Source organism: Amphibalanus amphitrite, unplaced genomic scaffold (genome assembly GCF_019059575.1).
Source record: "Amphibalanus amphitrite isolate SeventyFive unplaced genomic scaffold, NRLGWU_Aamphi_draft 000330F_arrow, whole genome shotgun sequence".
NCBI classification, from domain to species: domain Eukaryota; kingdom Metazoa; phylum Arthropoda; class Thecostraca; order Balanomorpha; family Balanidae; genus Amphibalanus; species Amphibalanus amphitrite.
In genome coordinates this window covers 329,635-357,072 of record NW_024881825.1, presented here as the reverse complement: position 1 = coordinate 357,072, position 27,438 = coordinate 329,635, and the positions used below count along the sequence as shown (strand labels likewise).

General features: G+C 55.5%; 1 protein-coding gene across 4 annotated transcripts in view; it reads right to left on the bottom strand.

Moving 5' to 3' along the window:
* The window catches only part of LOC122388661 (regulatory-associated protein of mTOR-like), a 41,918-nt gene that overhangs the window by 11,230 nt on the left and 3,250 nt on the right, over positions 1-27,438 (bottom strand). For 3 of the 4 annotated variants that reach the window (XM_043379927.1, XM_043379928.1, XM_043379930.1), the window contains exons 3-21: positions 25,782-25,884; positions 25,320-25,410; positions 24,724-24,877; positions 24,152-24,286; positions 23,855-24,012; positions 23,079-23,242; positions 22,314-22,447; positions 21,910-22,038; positions 21,583-21,645; positions 11,701-11,895; positions 11,278-11,370; positions 10,889-11,007; positions 10,075-10,195; positions 4,623-4,766; positions 4,005-4,106; positions 2,803-2,920; positions 2,230-2,366; positions 1,795-1,859; positions 1,345-1,437 (exon numbers count right to left, since the gene is read on the bottom strand). In XM_043379927.1, the coding sequence (XP_043235862.1) occupies positions 1,345-1,437; positions 1,795-1,859; positions 2,230-2,366; positions 2,803-2,920; positions 4,005-4,106; positions 4,623-4,766; positions 10,075-10,195; positions 10,889-11,007; positions 11,278-11,370; positions 11,701-11,895; positions 21,583-21,645; positions 21,910-22,038; positions 22,314-22,447; positions 23,079-23,242; positions 23,855-24,012; positions 24,152-24,286; positions 24,724-24,877; positions 25,320-25,410; positions 25,782-25,884 (2,318 nt within the window). Of the gene's footprint in view, positions 1-1,344; positions 1,438-1,794; positions 1,860-2,229; positions 2,367-2,802; positions 2,921-4,004; positions 4,107-4,622; positions 4,767-9,976; positions 10,049-10,074; positions 10,196-10,888; positions 11,008-11,277; positions 11,371-11,700; positions 11,896-21,582; positions 21,646-21,909; positions 22,039-22,313; positions 22,448-23,078; positions 23,243-23,854; positions 24,013-24,151; positions 24,287-24,723; positions 24,878-25,319; positions 25,411-25,781; positions 25,885-27,438 lie in introns of all 4 variants that reach the window. The other variant, XM_043379931.1, reaches the window with a different exon arrangement.

Genomic DNA, 27,438 nt, shown 5'->3' with positions numbered 1-27,438 from the left:
AGACTCCCACTGTGACCTACAGTGACCTCTGTGACCAGTCTGGTGACCCCTGGTGACCGTGACTGACCTGCGGGTGTTGTCTGAGCGGGCGGTATCGGCAGACTCCCACTGTGACCTACGGTGACCTCTCTGACCTCTGGTGACCCCTGGTGACGGTAACTGACCTGCGGGTGTTCTCTGAGCGGGCGGTATCGGCAGATTCCCACTGTGACCTACGGTGACCTTTGCTGACCCCTGGTGACCGTGACTGACCTGCGGGTGTTCTCTGAGCGGGCGGTATCGGCAGACTCCCACTACCACCTTTGCTGACCCCTGGTGACCGGACTGACCTGCGGGTGTTCTCTGAGCGGGCGGTATCGGCAGACTCCCACCGTGACCTCTGTGACCTCTGCTGACCCCTGGTGACCGGACTGACCTGCGGGTGTTCTCTGAGCGGGCGGTATCGGCAGACTCCCACTGTGACCTTTGGTAGCCCCTGTGACCTTTGGTGCCCCCTCTGTGACCGGACTGACCTGCGGGTGTTCTCTGAGCGGGCGGTATCGGCAGACTCCCACTGTGACCTACAGTGACCCCTGTGACCTTTGCTGACCCTCGGTGACTGGACTGACCTGCGGGTGTTCTCTGAGCGGGCGATATCGGCAGACTCCCACCGTGACCTACAGTAACCTCTGTGACCTTTGTTGACCCCTGGTGACGGTGACTGACCTGCGGGTGTTCTCTGAGCGGGCGGTATCGGCAGACTCCCACTACGACCTTTGCTGACCCCTGGTGACCGTGACTGACCTGCGGGTGTTCTCTGAGCGGGCGGTATCGGCAGACTCCCACTGTGACCCATGGTGATCTCTGTGACCTACGGTGACCTCTGTGCCCTGCAGTGACCTCTGTGAGACTGGACTGACCTGCGGGTGTTCTCTGAGCGGGCGGTATCGGCAGACTCCCACTGTGACCTACAGTGACCTCTGTGACCGTGACTGACCTGCGGGTGTTCTCTGAGCGGGCGGTATCGGCGACTCCCACTACGACCTTTGGTGACCCCTGTGAGACGGTGACTGACCTGCGGGCGTTCTCTGAGCGGGCGGTATCGGCAGACTCCCACTGTGACCTACAGTGACCCCTGTGACCCTTGGTGACCCCTGGTGACCGGACTGACCTGCGGGTGTTCTCTGAGCGGGCGGTAGCGGCAGACTCCCACTGTGACCCATGGTGATCTCTGTGCCCTACGGTGACCTTTGGTGACCCCTGGTGACGGTGACTGACCTGCGGGTGTTCTCTGATAGGGCGGTATCGGCAGACTCCCACTGTGATCTCTGTGACCTACAGTGACCCCTGGTGACCGTGACTGACCTGCGGGTGTTCTCTGAGCGGGCGGTATCGGCAGAAGACCGGGACGCCGGGCGGTGTAAGGGCGACCACCCGGGGGAGCGCGGCTCAGACGGACTGAAACGGACACACACGTCACACGTCAGCGAGCGCAGGTCACCAGTCAGTAATGGGCAATGGGCATAGGTCTGACTGGTCAATGGGCTCTAGGGTCCTAGGTCATCGAGCACTCGTGACGACTGACGGCTCATAGGTCTGATAGGTCAGTGGGAGCTTCAGGGCACAGGTCACCTACGATAAGCGATGGCTTATAGGTCACATCGATTTGGAACGCTCTGGCAGTACACAGAGCCGTTCACACGAAATCAGAAAATCTGAGAAGTACGCGCGCAGCACACGAACACACACCACGCCGCGGCTTCCGCGGCGGGGCAGAGCCGACCACACCGGGCGGTGGATGCGGTGGGTGTTTACCTGCGCTGCGGTGAGATCCCGCCCACGTCGTGTGTGGACGAGCTCAGCTTCCCCTGGTTGCCCGCCTGCAGACACAGACACATACAATACACAGATATTACATATAGACAGACAGTGTAGGAAGGGCGCCAGTGAGAGAGCTGGGTGAGCGGTAAAAGAGCGGCATTGGTTACAGAGAGCACTGGCTGCCAGCTGGAGTAAGTTAATTACAATTATAGCACTGGGGCAGCTATATCACCGAGAAATCCTGGCCAGCTGCAAAAATAATGTCTCTGAAATTGCACGGAATCTAAAGTGTCTATTTAATTGCATTAGAAAAAAATGAAGGCCTGGACCCCATCAATCACCTTCAGTATGATCTGTTGTGTGAGTTTGCGGACCTCTAACTCACCTTCAGTATGATCTGTTGTGTGAGTTTGCGGACCAATAACTCACCTTCAGTATGATCTGTTGTGTGAGTTTGCGGACCATGTCGGCCACCTGGTAGTCGGGGTCGGCAGAGAGCTCCAGCAGCGCGTGCCACACCTTCCAGTAGACGCTGCCGAACGACAGGCTCATGTGCGTCGACACGCCTGCGGGCACACGGAGGGGGCGGCCGTCAATTCCTTCGCTCCACAGACGAAGTCCCCGCAGTGCGCACCAACTGCCATACAGTCCCTACGGACCACTTTCACAGTCACAAATAAGGATCTGGCTGGAGAGTAGACCTTAGGCATAGCCATTCGGGCAAAAAAAAAACATCGACATATATAAACGGAGCTGGCAGAATATCACGCCCTAGATAAGCAATCCTCTCCATAATTATAACTCAAACTCTCAGACGCATCACAAATAATTTAATATTTCCATACTAGACGAACACATTCTTGATTCAGTCATCCAGCCCATATATAATTGCTGTCAGCTAGTCAGAGCCAGCACCCCTTATGATACACTCGCCCATGACACCCCTGTCCCTGCCCTCACTGCAACCCCCCCCTCCCTCCCCGTAGTATTCCCGCGACTGACTGGTGCGCTGTTTGGAGTTTGGCGAGTTGATCCCGCTCAGGGAGCTGGCCGAATTGACCCGTTTGAACGGCTGCGGCGAGCGAGAGGAGCCGCTGGCGCCCGTCACCGTTAGGTACGACTGCCGGCAGCGGGCGGACAGGGGGCAGGTCAGAGCAGGTCTCCGAGCGGGGAGCAGGTCAGAGCGGGTCTCTCAGCGGGGCACGTTAGAACAGGCCTCCCAGAGGGGCGGGTCAGAACGGGTCTGTGGGCATCGCAGGTTAGCTCAGAGTTCTGGGTAGGTCAGAGCCCCGATATGCGGCTGCCTTATCGACTACTATGAACGTCAAACCCCTTGAGACCCCACTTTTTTGCGATAATTTTTAAATGCGTCAACTTTCGTTGACAATATTCTGGCAATGTATGTTTCAGAACCTGCCGAAACTTTTATTACTAAGGTATTTTGACGCCTAACGATTATGGAAGGTACTTCTCATTCACTCGTAATGCTAAGGTCAATTCAGGCCCGGGCAGAGGCTTGCGCTCGGCCACACTCGAGCCCCGCCACCAGCGCCATCTGCTCTAAATGCCATCTACCAGCGCCCGCTACCGCTACCAGCTACCACCCACCATCAAGCCTGAAAGGAGAGAGACGCGAGTGACCGGTCGCCGGGCAAAGAGCGCCGGAGGGGTAGGGCGGAGCTTAGCGCTGACGTCATTGCGTGGCTCCGCCCCATGAGCGCGTAGCCTCTACCCAAACAGCAGATTCGTTCCGTGAAATTTAACATTACGAGTGAATGAGAAGTACCTTTCATAATCGTTTGACGTCAAAATACCTTAGTAATAAAAGTTTCGGCAGGTTCTAAAACACACATTGCCAGAATATTGTCAACGAGAGTTGACGCATTTAAAAATTATCGCAAAAAAGTGGGGTCTCAAGGGGTTTGACGTCCATAGTAGGACGAGAGGATTAACGTAACGAACTAGCGTAGCAACGATATCGCCGCAAAATTTTGGAACATCTACACCATCTTTAAACGATTACTGGAAACAAAATACAGGGGTAAAGACCATGGTCTCTTTTGAGATACCGATGGGGCCACTGGGAAGCATCCGGCCACAATTATTGATAAAAATACACAAAAGCACAAAATGAGGGTACAAATAGCTGCAGTAGATTTAATGTATAGAGCCATTCCGACAGCACCAGAGCGCCCCTGACTCGCCTGTTCTCGCAGGGCGGCCGCTTGCTCGTCCTCCTGCACGGCCAGGGAGACGAACTTGCTCTCGAACTGCTGCACGAAGCTGCTGAACGTCGATATCAGCTCCTGCGGAGGGCCCGGGCGGGCGGTCAGACGGGGAGTAAGGACGGAAGGGGACAGGTCACAAGGGGGACCAGGCGGACTGGTCAGCTGGTTGGGAAGCCCACCCGTAGTGTGGGCCTGGACCCTGGCTGTATAAATCCGTCCATTCCAACATTCCAGCTTACTTTTAAAAAGCTACTAAGCTCCTTTCGTAATGAGCTCTGCAATAGCTGTCTGCACGCCGCCGCACCTGTCCATCCAAGTAATCTTGGGTCCATCCCACCAGGGCAGTCTGGGCGACCAAATGACCAGATATTCACAAGAACTTACCGGGACTGATCACAAGGACTCACCTCACAAGCACTCACCCGGCGGACCATGGGGCTGCTCGGACTCACTTACTCGGCGAACCATGGGGCTGCTCGGACTCACTCACCCGGCGGACCATGGGGCTGCTCTCACGCTCACTCACCCGGCGGACCATGAGGCTGCTCACAGGAACTCACCCGGCGGACCATGAGGCTGCTCACAGGAACTCACCCGGCGGACCATGGGGCTGCCGTCGCCGACCGAGTGTTTGAGCAGCGCCATCATCACCGAGTGGTCCACAGTATTGGCGTGCTCGGTGCGCTCCACCACCGCGTTCATGAACGTACCCAGCGCGTACACGGCCGCCGTGCGCACCTAAGGGCGACACACAGCGGGACAGGGGCGTCAAATATACAGTACAGGGGTGTCAGACACTGAGTACACGGCCGCCGTACGCACCTAAGGGCGACACACAACGGGGCAGGGACGTCACGCACAGTACAGGGGTGGCACACACTGAGTACACGGTCCCCGTACGCACCTGCTCGGGCGTCAGGGGTGTCTAACACAGTGCGGGGACGTCAGACACAGCGTACACAGCCGCCGTACGCAGTCCTGCCCGGGCGTCAGGGGTGTCACATACAGTGCGGGGACGACAGGGGCGGCACACACACAGTACAGAGGCGTTACCATGCGTACAGGGGCGTCATACACAGCGTACACGGCCGCCGTACGCACCTGCCGGGGCGTCAGGGGTGTCACACAGCGTGCAGGGGCGGCACACACACAGTACAGGGGCGTTACAATGCGTACAGGGGCGTCATACACAGCGTACACGGCCGCTGTCCGCACCTGCCCGGGCGTCAGGGCGTCAGACAGTACAGGGCGCCACACAGTGTACAGGGCCAACATAAGCTGCAGACTTAGTCAGCCCCAACCCCGCCGACCACTCATCTCACTAGACTAGTCACGAGGCGCGAGGCAAGCAGGCCCAGCTACCTCTCATCTTATCACTTTCTAGACTGACCCCGAGTGCCCTTCCTTTCCTCTCCTAACTGACCTCTGGCACCTCCCCGGACTGACCGACCTCAGGCACCTGTTGTTGTTGTTGTTGGTGTTCCCCTCAGGGCCGGCTGGGGCCGGCCTGTAACCCCGTGAGGGGCTCCTTGTGGCGGAGGTAGCCGGCGGCCAAGGCCGCCACCAGCTCGCCGTCCTTCAGCTGCTCTGGTCGGATGTGGATGTTGCCCGTCAGTCGCAGGCGGGCGCCGGCCAGGCACGGGCACCTGAGCAACACATGCTCCGGAGTGTCGGCGCCCTCTCTGCACACGATGCAGCGGGCTGCGGGGCACGCCTTGAGGTTGCACTGCTGGCAGGTCGGGATGGGGCGCCGCCCGATACGGTGCAGATACTGCTCCGAGCGACCCCAGTGCCCGGCCCGCAGCTGGTGGACGTTGACGGCGGCATCCCGGTCGAGGTTGTTGAGCGGAGCCGGCAAACGGTCCCGCATGATGTCCTTGAAGAAGCTGGACGGCCATTCCTGCCGCCAGCGGTGGGAGGCGCAGCGTGCGACGGCCTTCGTTAGCGTCCTCACGTCTGTTGCTGCTGCCTCCTGGGGTAGGCCGGAGGCCTCCTTGGCCAGCTCATCGGCCCTCTCATTTTCCCGCAGGCCGCAGTGCGCCGGGACCCACTGGAGGCGGATCGGTGACCCTCGGCTGGAGAGAGCGAGTAGGTCCTCCCAGATGGAGATCCCTAGGTGAGTCGTCTGGGAGGAGGCGCCGCTCTCCAGCATCCTCAGGGCGGCCTGGGAGTCGGTGCAGATGACTATTGGGTCGTCTGCGATGTCGGCGTCGGCGTCTCGGATGGCGTTCAGGGCCGCCTTCAGGGCACACAGCTCTGCCCGCGTACTGGAGCAGAGCTGGCCCGCTGGGACTCGGACCTCCCGAGTCTCTCCCGACGGGAAGGTGATGGTGGCACCGCCCCCGCCTTGGGAGACGCCTCCCTCCGCCGAGCCGTCCGACCATATCCAGGTGGCGCGGGGCGGCAGATGTTCCAATGTGGCCTCTGCCGCTCCCCTCCGTATGTGCGCAGGGGCCGCTCTCTGGCCGCCAGGGCCGACGTCCAGGCAGAACGTCACGGCTTCTCCATGGTGGTCCCACGGTGGGATAGTCTTTGTAGGGCGTCCTTCCACTTTGACGTCGGCCGCGCCTGTCCAAGCCAGGGCGCGGTGGCCGACGTCACGCCATCCGGTGGTCGTCCTCAGGCGGGGCGCGACGTGCATCTCCCCGACGGCGTGGAGCGGGTCATCGCCGGGCAGCGAGGCGGCCAGGCCCACCATGCGGGCGGCCAGCGCCGGGCATCGTACTCGCGCCGGCGGGATGCCGGCCTCGGCCATCAGCGGCGCGGTCGGGGTCGAGGCCGTGCAGCCAGTGACCGCACGGGCCGCCGCTCGCAGCTCCCGCTCGATCAGCTCGACGTGAGCTTCAGACGCCGCCGGGAGCCACGCTGCTGCCGCGTACTCCAGGGAGCCCCGAACGTACCCGTTGGCAACGGTCCGTAGTTGCGCCTCCTGGAGGCCCCAGCTGCGACCAGTCAGCTTCCTCAGCTGAGCCGTCCTGGGCTTCACTTTCCGGCGCAGGTTCTTGCAGTGTTCCCCGAAGTGGAGGAGTCTGTCGAAGGTGACTCCTAGGAGTCTCAGGTGCGGGGATCCTTTGACCGATGTTCCGGCCACCTTGATCTGGAAGTCCTTGGCGTCATGGGACCACTGGGAGAGGACCAGGGCCTGGGTCTTCTCCCCGGCGATCACCATCTTCCACCTGTTGGCCCACCTGACCATCGTGTCAGCTGCGATCTGGGCTCGTTCTCTTGCCGTCTCCATCCGGCAGCTACCGCTCAGTGTGGCGGTATCGTCGGCGTACATGAATACGCTGGTACCCGGGACGCTCCTCAGGTCGCTCACCAGGTCGGCCGACCACAGGGTGTACAGGGTCGGTGCCAGGACCGAACCCTGAGGGAGGCCCGCTCTGAAGGGGCGCTCCTCGCTGAGGCAGCCGTTCACTTCCACCCTGGCGCGTCGGTCACGGAGGAACTGGAAGATCCAGTTTACCATGCATAGTGGGAGCTGGAGACGAAGCAGTTTAAGTTGTAGCATGCGGTGGTCGATCTTGTCATAGGCTCTACTGAAGTCGTACGCTACCAGCGCGAACTTCTCCGCCGTCTTCCCCTCGGTAGGGCGACCGGCGGGGCGGGGTCGGTTCCAGCCGTCCTGTACGGTCTGCACAAGGCGGCCGAGGTTCTCCTCCACCGATCTTCCGCGCCGGAAGCCCACCTGTTCGGCAGGAATCAGGTTCCTCGCTTCGGCGATCTGGCTGAGTCGAGCGCCGACCATCCGTTCAGCCAGTTTTGCCACGTGGCTGGTGAGGGCTATCGGGCGGTATGACGTCACGGACTGTGGGTTCTTGCCGGTCTTCAGAATCGGGATGATGGTGGCCCTCCGCCACGCGCTTGGTATGGTGGCGTCTGCCCAGGTCTGGTTTATCAGGCGCAGCAGTACGGCCTTGGCTGTGGGGCCGAGATGCCGCAGGTGCTCGGTGCACACCTGGTCCGGGCCGGGCGCTTTCCTGGACTTCAGCACCCGGATCTGGGCTTCCATCTCCTTCATGCTGAAGGGGGCGCACGCCTCTTCCTTAGTGTCGAGGCATGTACAGCCGTTGTCCCTCAGGGATACCAGTTCCTTCTTGACGGGCCGGTCTCGTTTCGGACAGCGGACCTGCTTGCTGACCGCTGCATAGGTCCTGACGAAGGCGTTGGCTTTCGCGCGGTCCTCTATGGCAAGTTTGCCACAGTCCCCGCTGATAGCCTGTCCCGGTCGGGACTCGGGAACGGCGCCCTCCATCCTCCGGAGAATCTTGGAGACGCGCCCGATGCTCGAGGGCCGGTTCAGTTCCGTGGAGACGAAGTCTCTGAAGGTCCTGGTTCTGGCCGACTCCTCTGCTGCGGCGGCCGCCTTCTTCGCAGCTTTCCACCTCTCTCTTGTTGCAGGACAGAGATTAGAAGTCATCTCTGCCCGTGCCGCTCGCCTTGCCGAGATCGCATCGATCAGCTCAGGATCGCAGGCCCAGGGCTTCGGGTCGGCGCGAGCGCCGCGGGGGATGGCCCGCGTGCTCTCTGACATGATGATGGTTGCCACTCTCTCGGCGAGGGTGATTGTCGGTAGATCAGGAGGCAGGGCGGAGAAGGCCGCCTCGCAGCCGCTGGTAAACTGTGTCCAGTCCGCCTTCTGCCAGGACCACCTGGTCTTTCTGATGCGGCGTGGGCGGGCGCCGCTCGTCGTGGTCTGGACCACCTGGGGGAGGTGATCACTGCCGAGATCTGAGCCGATGGACCAGGAGCTCCGCAGCGCCAGATTCTGGTGGCAGAGCGCGACGTCTGGGGCAGTCAGCGGCCCGGTCCCGTAGCCGGCGCGGGTGGGCTCTCCGTTGTTGAGGGCTGTCCAACGTGAGCGTTCTAGCCAGCCCGCGATCTTCTCACCGGTGTCGTCGGGTTCCAGGCACGCCGCGTCCCAGTCCGGGTGATGGCCGTTCACGTCCCCCAGGATGAAGGTGTCCGGCGAAGACGGGAAGCCGTCCAGGGAGAATCGGTCGACTCTCTCGTCAATCCCCGATGATCTGATTGGGGGGCGGTAGATGCAATAAATAGCAACAGAACAAGGTCTTTGGTTGGTGTGAGGTCTAGTGGGCGACGGGCTGGCGAATACCCGAACGCCGCACCATTCGGTGGTGTCGTCCTGCGGGTGGAGAGGGGAGTCCTCGATGGTCTGATAGTTGAGGCCGTCTCGGACGAAGATCGCCACACCTCCCCCTTTGGCCGGCCCTCCGTCCCTCCTTCCGCGCGCCCTCCTGACCAGCGCGGCCGTCTGGTAGCCCGGGATGGTGATGGACTGGCCGGCAGCCGGCTGGACCTCCTGAACAGCGGCAACGTCCGTCTTAGTGGTAGAGAGCCAGCGGTGGAACTCATCCCTCTTGGGGCGTAGTCCTTCCGCGTTCCAACTCGCGATGAGTAGTCGGCTTCTGTTCCGACGGTTCAGACGGTACCGTCTGTTCTTGGCCCGCCTGCTGCGGCCCCCCAGGCTCCTCGCGCGCCGCGTCCGGTCGAGCCCCCGCCATCGGCGCTCATGGCGGGGGACGCTGGGTTCACTTAGTTAGGCGGACCGAGCCGCGCGAGCGCGGCCGGTCCGCAGGTGTTGCCGAGGTCGAGTCGGTCGAGTAGGTCGAGTGTCGAGCCGGTAGGTAGAGCAGCTGAAGACGACGGCCGGTGGCGCGTCGGCCACCGGCATCCGCCCTGGAGGAGCGGTTGTCCCCCGTTTGGCTGGCTCGGGCGCTGTCCACGCACCGAGTCGGGGCGAGGCCCCACACCGTCCACCACTTGAAGGCGGGGGACTCCAGACGGCACCTCAGGCACCTCGTCCCTTGGACTGACCTTTGGCACATCCCCGAACTGACCTCTGGCACCTCCCCGAATTACTGACCTCCAACACCTCCCGGACTGACTTCCGCCATCTGCCCTTCCAGCTCTCCCCCTGGACTGACCTCTGGCACCTCGTCCTCGAGCAGGGCGAGCAGTTTGTCGTGCGCCATGTCTCGGACGCCCGACCAGCGCGCCTTACCCCTCCTCCCCCTGGACTGACCTCTGGCACCTCGTCCTCGAGCAGGGCGAGCAGTTTGTCGTGCGCCATGTCTCGGACGCCCGACCAGCGCGCCTGGTCGTTGTGCAGCCACAGGTGGCCCAGCGTGATGGCCAGCCAGCTCCTGACAACAGAGTCACTCGCGGTCACACGGGGTCACATGGGGTCACATGGAGTCACACGCAGCGGCTCACAGTCCACAGACGGCGCTGATCCTGCCAGCGCCGGCAGCGTCACTGGACTGACCACGACCAGGACCCGATCCAACGTAATGAAATCCGTGTTTGCCAGAAGGCGGTAAGCAGTTTGGCAATGATAGAATTAGAATATGACCTGTCAGCACAGGGACGCATCAGATTTAGGTATCACCTGATACCTGCTTACGCATCAGATTAGGCAGATTAGGTATCGCCTGAGCAGGGGACTGGGGTCGTCTATCCTTCCCTCACCTGAGCAGGGAACAGGGGTTGTCCCTCACCTGAGCAACGGACTGGGGTTGTCCATCTGTCCCTCACCTGAGCAGCGGACTGGGGTTGTCCATCTGTCCCTCACCTGAGCAGCGGACTGGGGTCGTCTATCCGTCCCTCACCTGAGCAGGGGACTGGGGCCGTCTATCAGTCTCTGTCCTGAGCAGGGGACTGGGGTCGTCCGTCCGTCCCTCATCTGAGCAGGGAACTGAGGACTGAGGACTGAGGTCGTCCCTCACTTGAGCAGGGGACTGGGGCCGTCTATCAGTCTCTGTCCTGAGCAGGGGACTGGGGTCGTCCGTCCGTTCCTCACCTGAGCAAGGGACTGGGGTCGTCCCTCCGTCCCTCACCTGAGCAGGGGACTGGGGTCGTCCATCTGTTCCACGCAGTAGGGGATCAGACTGCCCTGCAGCGCCACCTGTTGACCCGCTCGGTAGTCGCGCACCATGGTCGCCAGCACAAACGCCGCCTGTTGGGACCGACAAAAACGTCAGGGAAAGGGGATCATCAGCTTTATATCTGCGTGGCTGGTCTTAGTTCGAGGTTGGCGCTCCAGCGACTGGTTCTACGACGAGTGTGTAAAAGCTGAAGCTGCTACCTACCATGAGACTCGTTACGTCGCCCTGCGATGGCTGATTTCGATCACCACCTCCCAAAAACTGACCCTATGACTGAACTGACCACGGTGCGGTGTTCTGGTGTCCGCTGAGGGGTGCAGTTGCCCTCTGCGTGAGCTCACCATGGTGCGGTGTTCTGCCGGCATGTGCGGGTCGGCCAGTACGTCCAGGAAGTACCGATGCCCGTTGTCACGGACCAGGTCCACCTGACACGCCTGTGGACCGGGAAGGACAGTCAAACCGGCGCCTGTGAGCAGGGGTGGACAGTCAGGCGGGGTCAGTGCGAGTGGGACGTCAGCCTGGCCGGCCTCGACAAGATTGTACTTAACTAGACAAGCTTATTGATTGCAACTTTCAGCAAAGATACGCTGAAAAGTACAAAACTGAAAATCTCAGATAATACATTTTGACAATAAATCTGTTTTATGAAATTAACTCTAAACAGACATCAAGGCGATGTGAATCCCCTATGCTGCCACTTCTCCAAACCAAATGATTAGCCTCTCAGCAGATCTATCATCCTCTTTTGCGCACCACGCACTGACCGGGTCGAGCGCCATGATTTTGGCCCAGATGATGACGAGCAGGGGGCGCAGCTCGCGCGCCGAGGCCTGCAGAAGCTTCAGCACATAGGGGAAGATGCCGACGGAGAGCGCCTGGTTCACCGCCCAGGAGCCCAGGTCCAGGAAGCGGCTCAGCAGGTCCAGCGCTCTGACACGGTGGACCTGACTGAGCAACACCTGCAGATAGAGAGACACAGACCTGACTGAGCAACACCTGCAGATAGAGAAACACAGACCTGACTGAGCAACACCTGCAGATAGAGAGACACAGACCTGACTGAGCAACACCTGCAGATAGACAGACACAGGCCTGACTGAGCAACACCTGCAGATAGACAGACACAGGCCTGACTGACCAACACCTGCAGATAGAGAAACACAGACCTAACTGAGCAACACCTGCCGACACACAGACCTGACAGACCTGAACACGCAACAGTTCGGCCTTGACCGCCGCCGGGTCGTGACCGCTCCGCGCCCGCTCGATCGAGTTGACAGGCCCCGGTGAGCCGCCAGTGGGGTGAGGGCTGCTGAGCGCGCACAGTGACGGCTGGTGGAGAGTGAGTGGGCACGGTGACCGGAGTGCGCATTCACCATGGTTGGGAGTGAACCAGCTATCACGCCTGCAACGCTAGAAGCTGCATTGATTGCATGTTTCTCGAACGCTGAAGTAAAACTATCACTGTTCTCACTTTTTCAAAGTGAATTTGACAAGCGTGACGCCGAGATCGCTGCGCTGAAAGAGGAGGTGGGTACTCTGAAGCAGCTCGTCACTCGTCAAGCAGCGGATATAAACGACATTGAGCAATATTCCCGTCGGAATATCCTCAACATCAACGGCCTGCCAGAGACCGACAAGGAGGACCCCGTCCAGGTTGGTATCGACCTAGCCAAGTCTGTCGGCGTGGTCGTACAGAAGTCGGACATAGACCGCGCTCACAGGATCGGGACGAAGGGGAAGAGGACCGCCACCGGCCAGTCAGTGCACCGTCCGCTGCTCGTGAAGTTCGTCAGCTATACGAAACGCGAGGAGGTGTACTCGGCGCGCCGGAAGTTCAAGGATGTGATACCTCCCAGAACGTCATGTATCCAAGGCGTCGACTTGAAGAAGATCTTCGTCACCGACAACTTGACCAAGGCCAACCAGAAGGTGATGTTCCGGGCCCGCGAGCTCCGCCGCCGCGGCGAGCTGTGGGCGGCGTGGAGTGACGGGTGCCAGATGAAGGTCAAGGTCAGAGAAGGAGGACCGACGCACAAGATCCAGACCGAGGACGACCTGGAAAAACTCACCCGTCAGTGAGTGATTCTGCCTATCGACGACGCCGCCGGCTCGGCAGGCTGGGCGCGGTCCGCGCCGGCCGCCGCGGTGACGCGAGAGGAGGGCGCGGCGGCGCCCAGCGATCAGCTGACCGCCGTCGCTGAGGCGGCCGGCTGGCCGGCCCTTCTGCACTCGTGACGACCTGGCGTCCCGCGTTTGCGGGCAACCGCAGCGACGAGAGAGCGACGACCACATCCTGCTCATACTCACAGTTTGTAACTTCTTATTACTCCGAGACTATTGACTCGCTCTGTGGTGGGAGTGGGGGAGCGGGAGGGGTCGGGGTAGCTGATTGGAGGGGTGGGGTAGAGCGGGGAGGGGCGGGGGAGCTGGTGGGAGGGGGCGGGGTAGCGTGGGTGAGTGATATTTTTTCGCTGAGGGAGGCGTGTCGGGGTTGTATGACGTGGTAGTGGAATATGAGTGTTGAGACAGACGGTCACGTACGTACGTTTAAGCTGCAGGCGTCGCGGCGCTCCGCTAGGTCTGATGAGCCGTCGACGCGATTGCTTTGCTGCCGGTTCTGCTGGGTTGTTTAGATGGAGCAGTCCTCATTGTGTGCATTTGTTTTCACCAGAGTATGTGCATAACGTGTTTAAATTTTTGGTTGTTTTCCTTTGTTTGGTTGTCGACGGTATTTTTGTTCAATTAACTTTATTTATTCTACCGATCATATTATGTATAGATAAGTTATCCTAGCCTGTATTGTAACGTAAACAATAATGTTTGTGCTCCGGTCACCGTACATGCAGTGCCTAACCCAACGCCGCTTTCACTGACTCCATGCTACCCGCTGCCTCCAGGTGCGCCGCCGGCCGCCCGTCCCGTCTCCGCCAGCTGGAGGGCACCATCAACCTCTCCTGACGCTAACCAACAACTTGGGCTCCCCACTCCGCCAGGCTACAACCCGGTCACCTGTTTGGCACCATCTTCTTTGGTACTTTACTTCTCTGCTGGCTCCTGCACGGACTCTGGTAACTATCGCTCTCATAACCACCCACATCCTACTACTTCCCTCTCTCCTCATATCCCATGGTGGATCCTGAACATATATCACGACACCCCCGCATTACTCTTAAAATCTGGAATAGAGTCGAACCCTGGTCCTTTCAGTAGCGATAACATGAGCATTAAAGTACCTATCCCACGTGAACATCAATAGCATCACCTCACCACACCGACTAGACGAACTATCTGACTTTGCTGACTCTTCTGGGACCGACATTCTCATGTTGACAGAAACAAAGTTAGACAATACGATACACCCTAGCCTTTATAAACTCGATAATTATCACGAACCGTATCTGAAAAATCGCTCTAGACACGGGGGTGGTGTAGCTGTTTATTTTAAGACTTCACTTGCAGCAAAACGCTTACCAGAACTCGAAATTGGAAGCACAGAGTGGATCTGGACGCTCATAAAAATAAAGAAACAAACAATAATAGTATGTTGTGTCTACATCCCACCAAAAATGTCTCAAGACAAGTTGCACGAATTTCTAGAGACATTAGGCGAAAGCGTGGCACTCGCTCAATCCCTCAATCCGACCATGATTTTAATTGCAGGAGATTTTAACGCCGGTAACAATTATCTACACAAAAGCCATCAAAATCACAGCGAAATCACTTCATTCGAAAGACAGCTAGAAGGCATGGCGTCCTCTCTGAATCTTTTACAATTAATAGACCAGCCAACTAGGCTAAACGCTAGCACTGCAAATTTAAGAGATTTAATTTTTATATCTGACAGAGACCAGGTGGTCGACCATGGTGTGGCTTCCCCATTCTCCCAGATTGACCATTTTCCAGTATACGTAACAGTGAAAATAACGAAACCAATTACAGAGAGCACTACAAAGACGGTACGAGATTTCCACCTACTCGACGCAGATATGCTCACAAACGAACTTTTACAAACAGACTGGGATAATATTATTAATCAAAACACTGACCAGGCCACTGTGGATTTTACACATGCAATTTTGAGCGCAGCAGACAAAGCAATACCGACTAGAATAATACGCACTAGACCAAATAGCAAGCCATGTTACAATAATGAACTAAAACGGGAAGCCCGAAAACGAGACAGACTATTCAGAAAGGCGCTCAAACTACAGACAGACGAGTGCTGGGCTAGATGGAGACGGCAGAGAAACGTAGCCACTGAACTAAATAAAAAATTAAAAGAAGCGTATAGGATAAATCAAGTACAGCAACTTTTATCTACGAAAAACAATCCGCACAAATACCATAATATTTTAAGGCAAATGACCGGAAGATCCAAAACGCACGTATTACCACCACTCATCAAACCAGACGGTAAGACAACAACTAATGATAACGATAAAGCCAATTTACTTTGTAATTACTTTGCTAATCAGTCAATATTAGAGACCAGTGACAAACAAATACCAGTTTTAACGCCAGAATCCCCGGTTCCGATCTTAAATACAATAACTATTACGGAGAGAGAAGTACTTAATCTTTTAAACTCACTTGACGTAAACAAATCATGTGGTCCCGATAATCTCCCACCAAAAATTTTAAAACTAGTAGCACTTTTAATAGTGACACCACTAACTAAACTTTCTAATCAATCGATAAATCAAGGTCATTTTCCGTCAATTTGGAAAGAAGCAAAGGTTCACGCTATTTTTAAGAGAAAAGGCTCAGCATCAGATCCATCAAACTATCGACCCATCAGTCTTTTACCCTGCATTTCTAAAATCTTTGAAAAAATCATTTTTAACCGCATTTACAGTCACATAACCGAAAATAATCTTCTTGCCGACAAACAAAGCGGCTACAGGCCACATCATAGTACTCACCTTCAACTTGTTTACCTCACACACAAACTGTACAGCGCACTCGATACTGGCAACGATTTTACAACAATATTTTTAGACATAAGTAAATATTTTGACAAAATTTGGCACGCAGGTCTTTTATATAAATGCAAGACACTATTCGGAATTACAGGTACACTTCATGCATGGCTTAAGTCTTATTTAGCTGACCGAAGTATCCGAGTGTGTGTTAATGACAATTTTTCTCAGCCCCGTCTTATTAATACCGGATGCCCGCAAGGTAGCGTCCTGGGTCCATTACTTGCCCTCATTTACCTTAATGACCTCGCTGACATCACTCATAACGAATCTCTATTTTACGCAGATGACACATCACTATACGCATCATACTCACGAAACCCCTCACAGCTCATTGCGCTTCCCGGGCAGCGACCCGTAGCCGACTCAAACCGAGACGAAGTTTTTAAATCCTTACAAACTGATCTTAATATAATTTCTAACTTTGGTACAGATTGGCTCATCAGCTTTAGTGCGGCTAAAACCAAACAGGTAATTTTTAGTCACGTGACGTCTTCTCACTCACCATCGTTGTCATTCGATGACAGTTGCATACCTCTGTCAAGTAGTCACACTCACCTCGGTCTTACACTATCGACGGATCTGAGATTTCACAACCACATCAATATCATACAGGGTGTCCCAGAATTGATGGCGGTCTTCGAAAAGTTCGTTGACCTTAAGTTGAATATTTTGCAGTGATGTATTTTTCAAAAAATCATGTGCAGTGGCATGCGTGCTTATTGTTGCACGTGCTGACTTACTTTCTAGCATATAAAAACTCGTCGATATGTCTCTATCAAGCATTTCTAAAAATCAATGTCGCAAAGCCCTGAAGAGGTGTCCAGCATGCGCCGGGAGCACTCTTTGGCAGTGCGCTCCCGGGCCGTCGGCATGGTTATCGGCGGCATGAAGCCAGGGCAAGTTGCTCAAGACCTGGAGATTCCAAAACGGTCGCTGGAACGCTGGCTTGCCCTTCACCGTGCTGGCAAAGGGCTTGAGAACCAGGAAGGACGTGGTCGCAAGTCCACCATCACACGCATCGCCAAAATCGTCATCGCGAAGTCCGCCTTCAAGCGGGGGCATTCAACCAGAAAACTGTCCAACAAGCTTTCACAGCGAGGTCATCCGGTATCAAAGTCCTCTGTACACCGTTATTTGAGGACCTGTCTTGGTCTCAAGCCTCTCAAGCCGCAACTGCAGCCTAAGCTGTCCCCGGAACAGAGGCGCCGCCGTCTGGAGTTCGCCAAACAGCACTCCAGCTGGACCATTGACGACTGGAGACGGGTCATTTTCAGCGACGAGTCGCCCTACCAGCTACACCACCCACCCAACCGCCAAAACGACCGAGTTTGGGCCCATGGCTCTTTTGACGTCATCCCAACGGAAACTGTCAAGCATCCGACCAAGGTCATGGTGTGGGGCGCGATGAGCTTCCGGGGGCTGTCTGATCTGCACGTGGTCCCCCGCGGCCAGACTGTCACCGCCAGCTACTACCAGGACAACATCCTCGAGACGGCCCTGAAGTCCGCGTTGAGCAGAACCCGTGAGAACGGCCCTCCGACAAAGGTCAAACTCCACCCTGACATGTCCAAGGTCATCTTCCAGCAAGACGGCGCCCCGGCTCACACCGCCGGCACGAGCCAGCAGTGGTGCGAGGAGCACCTCCCGGACTTCTGGCGGAAGGAGGTGTGGCCACCCAACAGCCCGGACCTGTCTCCTATCGAAAACCTCTGGGCCATCGTCCAGAACAAGATGGACGAGATACCAGCTGCGACCTCCAGGGACGGCCTGGTAGACAGCCTCAAGCTTGCCTGGAGGAAGATCCCGCGCGAGACGCTGGACAACCTGATCAGTGGCATGCCAGAGCGCATGCAGGCGTGTGTGAAGGAGAGGGGCGGATGCATTGGTAAATAAACCGTGTCACCATGCCGACTGGTTTTTGCCACAGGGGCGATTATTTAGACCGCCATCAATTTTGGGACACCCTGTAATTAAAAAGGTTAATACTGCGCTAAGTCCCCTATATCCAATCGCTAAATATTTACCACGTGACATCCTAAACCAGATATACAGCACCTATATACTTCCAATATTTGACTACAGTGACATTGTATACGACGGACTAATAACGACCAAAGACAAACTACGACTAGAACGACTACACGCAAGGGCAGCACGTCTAGTGACGGGTGCGTTATTTAACACATCTCATAACAAGCTCCTTTTAGACCTAGGCTGGGACACCTTAGAAACACGACGAAAAAAACACAGACTGATATTTTACAACAAGCTGATAAATCATTTCGCTGACTTGCCGCAATACATAAGGGACATACTACCACAAACCAGACAAGACAACACGGGTCGTGCTCTTCGCAATGCCACCAATCTCACACTCCCGAACAACAGAACATCACTTTTTAAACAATCTTTTATTCCTAACCCGCACCTCGTAGGGGGGGGCCGAAACGGCCCCCCCTGTCCTTTTCGGTCGATATCTCCTAAACGGCTGGAGATATCGCCACCAAACTTTCAGGACCCCTCCGGGCATCAATTTTACACATTGTGACCAAAAATTTTTCCAGAGGCTGTGATAGGTTGGCCACAAATGACGTCAGAGTGACGTCATGTTCTGTCATTTTCGACCGAAAAAAGACCTTCGCGAGAAGACCTGTCAGGCCTACAGCTTTGAAGATACAGAAAAATGAGCGAGACATAAAAGGTGTAGAATTGACAGGGCTACAAAACTGCTATCTCGGATTTTTGAAATTTTTTAGTTTTGATCCCCAAAAATCAAAAAAACATTTTTTTGGATATATTAGCCAAAAAATCCAAAAAGTTTTTTGAGTTTCGAAAAAACCGGAATATATGTGATAGTACCTACCGTCTTCTATCTACATACCAAATTTCAGATCGATACCTCGTTTTTTGGCCAAGTTATAGCGAAAAAACTGTTCAAAAATGATGACGTCAAATTTTCAAACTCAATTTTTGGCAATTCTAGAACTCGTAGAGCAAAACAAAGACCACCATTAGACTCCCCGTGACGAGCTGCATCGAATGGATACCCATTTTATGCAAAAATATCAACTTTGAAATTTGACCTAATTTGACCTGACCTTGACCTGACCTTCACCAAAACGTGACCTAGGCTGGCCCCAAAGGCTGCCTAACCCACATAATCGCATTTGTCATGTAAAATGGACCATAAAACATGTATCACACGACACATTCATAGTGACCCCCGGTGACCTGACCTCGCTGTGACCTGACCTGGTATCAGTGACCTCAGGTAGCAAAGTATGTGTTTGACGAACAATATACCATCGATGGTTTTCAATAAATTACCAATTTACTCGATTTCACAGCACATTTCTTGAATTGCCTGTGAACGGTGAAAATCTGACCTTTGACCTGACCTGTGACGTCATCGGTTTGACCTAGGTCAATGAAATTTGGTCACAAGGTAGTTCCCGGGTAGGGCTATCAAACGCCGTTTGAATTTTGAAAATCGGCCCGTAACTTTCCGAGATCTTAGGGGGGGGCCGAAACGGCCCCCCCCCCCCCCCTACGGGTGGTAGGGTCCGCCGGTAGCCCTACGGGGCGCGGGCTAAGACGACCAGAGATTGGAACATTTTACCAGAATCCATCAGAACCGATCCCAGCCTCAAATCCTTCCAACGAGCGATAGAGACCAGACTTTGTGCAGGGACCGTCCCACCATATAATAATACTGGATCAAAGTTTGGAAACATTCAGCATGCAAGACTTAGGTTGAATGCAACTGTCCTAAAAGCTCATCTCTACCAAATCCAAAAATCTTCTTCTCCCTGCTGTGAGTGTGGGAGCCCAAAAGAGACTGTAGCACATTTCGTTCTAAATTGTCCCCGTTTCCAAGTGCTACGCTCTGAACTTTTAGGACAAGTTTCAATAATTATACCCATATTTAACAACTGTAACAGCGTATCTAAACTTAACTTATTGCTGTATGGTAGAGGCTTCAACAAAAACGATCAGATCAAAGTAGCGAAATTATTCCAAAATTATATTATCAAAACTAAAAGATTCCAGAACCAATAGCATCCAGCGGCGGACGGCGGGCCGGACGGTTCGTCGTGTCGCCTGGGGGTAGCAACTTTAATTTCAACCAGCGAGCGGTGGGTGTGGCGCGGCTGGGCGGTGGTCAAACAGACTTGTTTTCATATTATTATGTTGTGTTTTTTATGTAATACTCATGTTTATTTTATACTGATTGATTAAGAGAGGTGCCTTAATTTAAGAATTTTTATTCTTTTGCACCAATCTTATAATATTTTTGTGTATGTTTTGCTCATTTGTAATGTTGAAAATAAATGTGTATGTATGTATGTATGTACACCTGCAGATAGAGAGACACAGACCTGACTGAGCAACACCTGCAGATAGAGAGACACAGACCTGACTGAGCAACACCTGCAGATAGAGAGACACAGACCTGACTGAGCAACACCTGCAGATAGACAGACACAGGCCTGACTGAGCAACACCTGCAGATAGACAGACACAGGCCTGACTGACCAACAACTGCAGATAGAGAAACACAGACCTAACTGAGCAACACCTGTCGACACACAGACCTGACTGAGCAACACCTGCAGATAGAGAGAGACACAGACCTGACTGAGCAACACCTGCAGATAGAGAGACACAGACCTGACTGAGCAACACCTGCAGATAGAGAGACACAGACCTGACTGAGCAACACCTGCAGATAGACAGACACAGGCCTGACTGAGCAACACCTGCAGATAGACAGACACAGGCCTGACTGACCAACACCTGCAGATAGAGAAACACAGACCTAACTGAGCAACACCTGCCGACACACAGACCTGACTGAGCAACACCTGCAGATAGAGAGACACAGACCTGACTGAGCAACAACTGCAGATAAACAGACATAGGCCTGACTGACCAACACCTGCAGATAGAGAAACACAGACCTGACTGAGCAACACCTGCAGATAGAGAGACACAAACCTGACTGAGCAACACCTGCAGATAGAGAGACACAAACCTGACTGAGCAACACCTGCCGGTAAGCACAGCTGACTGAGCAACACCTGCCGACAGACACAGACCTGACTGAGCAATACCTGCAGATAGATACACACAGACCTGACTGAGCAACACCTGCCGACACACAGACCTGACTGAGCAACACCTGCCGACACACAGACCTGACTGAGCAACACCTGCAGATAGAGAGACACAAATCTGACTGAGCAACACCTGCAGATAGAGACACAGACCTGACTGAGCAACACCTGCCAACAGACACAGACCTGACTGAGCAACACCTGCCGACACACAGACACAGACCTGACTGAGCAACACCTGCCGATAGGCACAGCTGACTGAGCAATACCTCCTTGGCAGTGGGCGGAACGCGTCTGTTTTTTTTTTATAAAGAAAGTCAGTCTGAACGGAGGAATGGGTGGCTGTGGGCCGGGGTGCCCCGCTAAGCAGTGCTTCTCGCGGAAGACACCACGGACCCACTCAGCCGTGCCCGCTCCCGGCTCACTGGTGACAATTTCAATCGACAGTTTAATGTACCAAAGGTAGAAGGCTCCCGGGTAAAGCTGTTGCCGATAAGGAGTCAATGACAGATGGACGAGCAGAATATAAACCGACTTCGCTCACCTGAAGGACGATAGGCAGCTGCTCTGGCGGTTGCTTAACGTCCACACCGAACCTGAGCCACACCTGGCAGAACAGAGAGGCACACGGTGACAAACGGGTAGGAATATCAGTTCACATCAAACCTGAGAACAGAGAGACACGCGGTGGCACTGGGAAACACGAATACAACGTCCCCTTCTCGGGAAAACGTAAACAGCTTCAAAGTGACGACTCTTCATATTTCCATCAGATGCCTGCCACCACCCGTGTCCTCTCAGATAAGCTACATGTGTCTGAGTGACTGAGAAACTCCCCGCTCGGCTCCCGAGGTCCCCTGTCGCTTCGCACCTGGAATGCGGTGAGCTCCTCCTCGAAGAAGGTCGAGTGGTTATAGGTCTGGCGGTTCTCGCGGATGATGGCCGGCAGCTGGAGCAGGCACACGTCCACCGCCAGGTCCCACGACGCCCACATCCCGTGCTGAAACAACAGGGGCAAATACTTCAGGTACATCAGCATTTGTCAATCAGGTCCCACGACGCCCACATCCCGTGCTGAAACACACGACACACACGACGTGACGTAGGAGTGACAGATCTATAGGCACTATCTATTGCATTCTACTCAGGCCTCACGACACACGCCGCCATTGACAACATAACGTTCGGCACGAGACGACTACACGATCAGACGCCAGATATCCCCGTTTTTTAAAGCACCAGTGAATAGAACAAGTTAACACCCGCGTGACTCACCTTGTGGGTGCTGGGCAGGAATGGGTGCGACACCGGGGTGCAGTCGTAAGACTTCATGATCCGCTCGGCAAGCAGGAAGTTGCGGAACAAGCTGGCGACCAGAAGATCTTGGCGAAACAGTCGCTGGAACACGTCTGGGAGCGGGGCGGGCCGGGGCGGACGGCGGCGTCATTGCCAGTGGAGACAGAATGGGCTGGGGCGGACGGCGGCGTCAGTGGAGACAGAATGGGCCGGGCCGGACGGCAGCGTCAACACAGACACAGGCGCGACGCAGACACCCGCCAGGCGGGCAGTGAACACGCGGTCCCGATACCCGTCATGCAGGTAACTAGTGCAGCCTCGGATTTCCGATAGAAAACTTTCAGGTTTAGTGTTCTCTTGACGGCGGGGAAGCTAAAAAAATCTCAAAATCTTGGTTAACCCTCTGACAAACAAAAGGCTCAATGAAAACTATGCAATTTTTAACACACCCCCAGACACCAGCAGCTGGTATGAAGCAAAATGAGGCATCATTTCGGTGCACCGTAACATTGACTCTTCTCAGTCTGCTGCGTGATTGCGTGATGAACGCCGCTGTCCTCGGCCAACCAGAGCCCGTTCCCAGTCCTGTCCATCCCCCCGCCCCTCTGTCTATCCCTCTGCCTGTCTCTCTGCCTCTGTCCACTGACCGCGCGGCAGCGTGTTCCAGGCGATCGTGTCCGTAATGGACTGTCCTCTGTCCCCTGTACCTCTGTCCCCTCTGAACTGTGTCCCCTGTCCACTGACCGCGCGGCAGCGTGTTCCAGGCGATCGTGTCCGTGATGGCCGTGAAGATCCAGTTGAGCTCGCCCAGCATCGTCCTGCGGTCGGTCAGCTGGCCGGGAATCTTGTCCAGGTCGTCCACCGTTACTCCCGTCACCAGCTGGCTCTGCCGGCCGATCACAAACCACCTGCACCGGACGGCGGGGGCGGGTCAGCGGCAGACTGGACGGAGGGGGACAGGTCAGCGGCAGCGGCAGGCGTCGGTCGCAAACTGCCAGTAGGACCTGCCCACAGTGTCAGATCCCCTCACTTTATCAACCCACTCGGGGCTCAAAGTAAGCTACAAGCAGCCGCTGATGGGGATTTTTGGGCGCCCGGACTTTAGTGGTCATCGGCGCAAGCAGCTGCTGATAATGCAATGACTCTTACGTGCTATGACACTCCTGGGGACCTGCCCTTACCCTTGGCTGTTTGCCCCAGACCACGGTTGGTGGTCTGGTACTCAAGGAACGGTGCAGGACATCCGTCAGTTTTCAGTATCTGACGGTACGTCCCGCCTTCGCCCCTGTCTGGGTGCCCCCGCCCACCGACCTCAGCGCCATCCTGATGGGCGTGGTCAGTGAGGTGACCCCGCCCCTGTCGGGTGGCCCCGCCCACCGACCTCAGCGCCATCCTGATAGGCGTGGTCAGTGAGGTGACCCCGCCCCTGTCTGGTGGCCCCGCCCACCGACCTGAGCGCCATCCTGATGGGCGTGGTCAGTCGGGTGACCCCGCCCCTATCTGATGCCCCGCCCACCGACCTCAGCGCCATCCTGATGGGCGTGGTCAGACAGCAGGTGAAGAGGTCGGCCGGCAGGTCCGGGTGCTGCGGCAGGATCTCCTTGGCACCGCAGGCCGCCAGCTGGATGCAGCTGCTCAGGGACGCCGTGCCGCCCTCCGAGGCCGCGTGGTTCTCCGCCTGCGCACGAGGAGGGAGCGGGGTTAGGGCGGGGCAGAGCGGGGATACAGCAGGACAGAATACCTACAGAGCACCACCCACCCGCCAGCGTCCGTACCAGCTGTCGCTGCGACCCCGCCCGCCGCCGCCGCCGCCGTACCTGTCTCTGCGACGCAAACAGGTTGAACGAGTCGACGATTTGTCCGGCGCTGGAACAGTCGTAGACGTAGATGGACGGCGCGCCCATCCAGGTCTGCAGCTCGTAGATCGACAGCGGGATGTACTGAGAGTAGTTCTAGAACAGCGCGCACAGACCGCACGTTAGAGGGGCGCGGAGCAGTCCGGGGGGGGGGGGGGGGCAGAGAGACGGTCTGGGACAACTCAGTACGGGGACGAGGAAGAGCAATATGCCATCAGAGGCAGAGCGAGAGCAGTTTGAGAGGCTGGATACTTCAGCGGATTGAACAATGGATTACGTGCTAATGCTCGTCAGTACACTATAAAAATACATACAACCACATATCTCAACAACGATTCATCTGCAGCAAAAAGTCGAGTATGGAGCTATCTCATAACGTCAATAACCGATCACACTGAGGCGACATTCAGGCCATATGTCACCCGCCACGAGCAGCCAGTACGGTGGCCCGCGCTCTCCCGGAGTCCCTACTGGCCTCGGCGCCGAGTCCGTGCTCCCCCCGTGCCCGCCCGGCCGCGGCGCAGTGCGCTCACCCGGTTGAAGACCCAGATCTCGCCGTTGCTGGTGGGCCGCGGCACGCCGTGGCCGTTGTAGTGGAACAGGATGCGCTCCTCCTTGGCGTTCCTCCTCAGGGAGGTGCACAGCTTCTTCACGTCATCCGTGGTCGGGTCCAGAGAGTGCTTGTACCTGGCGGCGCGTCACGGGGAGCGGTAACACACGGTGTAAGAGTGACAGCAATGGGGAGGTGACGTACAAAGGGAGCCGGACCGTCACCCAGCATTAGCCGAACTGACCGGTAAAGCCAGCAGGCGTCAACGAGGAATGCAATTTAACTTATTATGTCAGTTATTAACCCCGTACTGATATACAATGCAATAAAACACGCATGCCTATTTGAGCGTCGGAGACCATTCAAGATCATTTCACCATTTATCCTCAAATTCTAAAAAGCAAGCTACGAGATGGATCCACTCTACCCTAAGTTTTCAGCAGCAAGCCGAGTGTATTTCACGTCCCACCGCGGCCGCCCCGGTCCGGAGCCGGGAGCGCCGATGAGCAGCACGCTCATGGATTGAGCGCGCTGCTCTATCATGGTCCGACTGACGGCAGTCGCGCGCCGCGCACTCACCTGGCCTTGGGCTGCCAGCGCTGGTACTGAGCCTGCAAATTCGCGGCGATTAGATCCATCGCGCGGGGAGCCCTCGTCGTTGTGCGCGGGTCTGCCGGCAGCCGGACGGACGGGCGCGTCACTGACAGGGGACAGCGGAGACTGTCGTCCAGAACGGCGGTGACGATAACGATAGCTAACATAAATATTGCACGTCATAGGGCTACTGAAAGTCGCGAGCATTGCAAAATCCGCAAGTAAAAGTATTCAGATAGCTGTCAACCTCGATCAAGGAAGAGTTTAACATATTCGATTTAAACGATACGGCTCATCCCGCTAGTTCCAAAAGAAGGCCGTCAGATTTTTATTCATTGTTTCGCCCGCGGCCTCCACCAAGCCCTCTGCGGGCCCGTGTCGTGTGGCCGCTGACAATAGCGTCCGGCGGGAGACGGCCGACGGGGAGCGGGGCCGGGCGCTACTCACCAATCCAGGTCTCCATGCGGGCACACGGACTGGTTTTGAGCACATCGGGGGGATCCACGTCGATGTTGAGGCAGAGTACCAGCGCCACGCTCACCGTCTTCATCTGCCAAACGGAAGACGGGGAGAAAGGGGAGCGGCTGCTGTCAGGTGGAGGTGGCACCGACACGGCAACATCTGGCACGGAGAGAGAGAGGGAAAACAATATATTTGGAAGGAGCATAGACAATACATTCCTGCGTTAATAGTCTTAACCCTATTCCTGGCGGGCTCCGCCGGGACAAAAAACTGGCGGGGGGGGGGCCGATTCGGCCCCCCCCTGAGATCTCGAGAACGAAGCAAGATAGCGACAAACGGTAAACGGCATCGGATACGCACGGTCAAGATCTACAATTTTTACTAAGGTCATTTTCAGGTCAGGTCAAAGATGACGTCACAGGGGTCGAAAAATCAAAATGGCGGCGCTAGATATGGAGAGAGTTTTTCTCGAATAACTTTCGAATTAGTCAAGATAGGAACAAACTAAGGGCATCATCGTGATCCTCTCGTCAATCCGCATCGAATTATATATATGTTGACCTCGCAAGGTCAAGGTCAAAGGTTGACCTCAGGTCACGTGACCTCGAGGTCATCATGTATATCATTCGATGCGTCTTGACGAGCTGAACACAATGAGACCATCCACGCGTCTGTATCTTGTTCCTGTACGGAGTTATTGGCCAAAAACCTTTGGTGACCTTTGATGACGTCACATGACCTCACAGCTGCCCAACAGCAAAACAGACCTCAAGGTAGTGAAGGTTGATCGTATATGAAGTCATGTATGGTATATGGGGCCATTCCGACCCGTTTTAGTGGTAAAAACAGGGAGTTGATTTTTCCCCCATTGACTTACAATGGGGAGGTCGCGAAACTGACCTGACCTTAGGTCACCGATATCAAAATTCCGAGATATACAAATTGCACATACTGGTACCCTAACTAAAGCCTGAAGAGAAGAAATTGATCGGTCAAAAACTCTAGCTCTGGCGTGATTGCAAACTTTTCTGAGGTAGGGTCACCAAACCGCCTCTGGTGACCTGACCTGAGGTCAGATCAACTCAAAATTTTCAGACATGTTGCGTAGAAGCCTTTTAGGAAAAGTCAGAAAATTTGAGCTTCCTAGCTCAACGCGTTTGGGAGAAATAATCAAAAAACCTCGGGGGGGGGGGGCTCCTGAGGCCCCCCCCGCCAGGAATAGGGTTAATACCTTGCAAAACATTAGCATGAGGTGTTCTTATCAAAGGTCACAAATTCAGGGAAAAAATGTTCCCGAGGCCTCGATCTCCTCCGCCTCTGAGCTACGGTAACCGCGAGAGCTCTCACAGTTGCCGTAGCTCACTCCACTCCTGGCCTCATTTCATAAAATTAATCACCTATGACTCGCAGCTCAATTACGCCAGATTTGGCGTAACTGACGCCAAATATGTCTCATAAAACTGGAAACTGGTGCATTTCATACCATCAAAACTGTCGATCAAAATTAAGCAGCGAACTTTATCGCCAATGCAAGCAACCCCTTTTATGGCTTAATGTAAAGCATTTATAGTGAATCATCATCGGCTTTGGCCATTCGGCATCATTTGACTGGATAGGGGGTATGAACTGTCTGGCTTTGGGC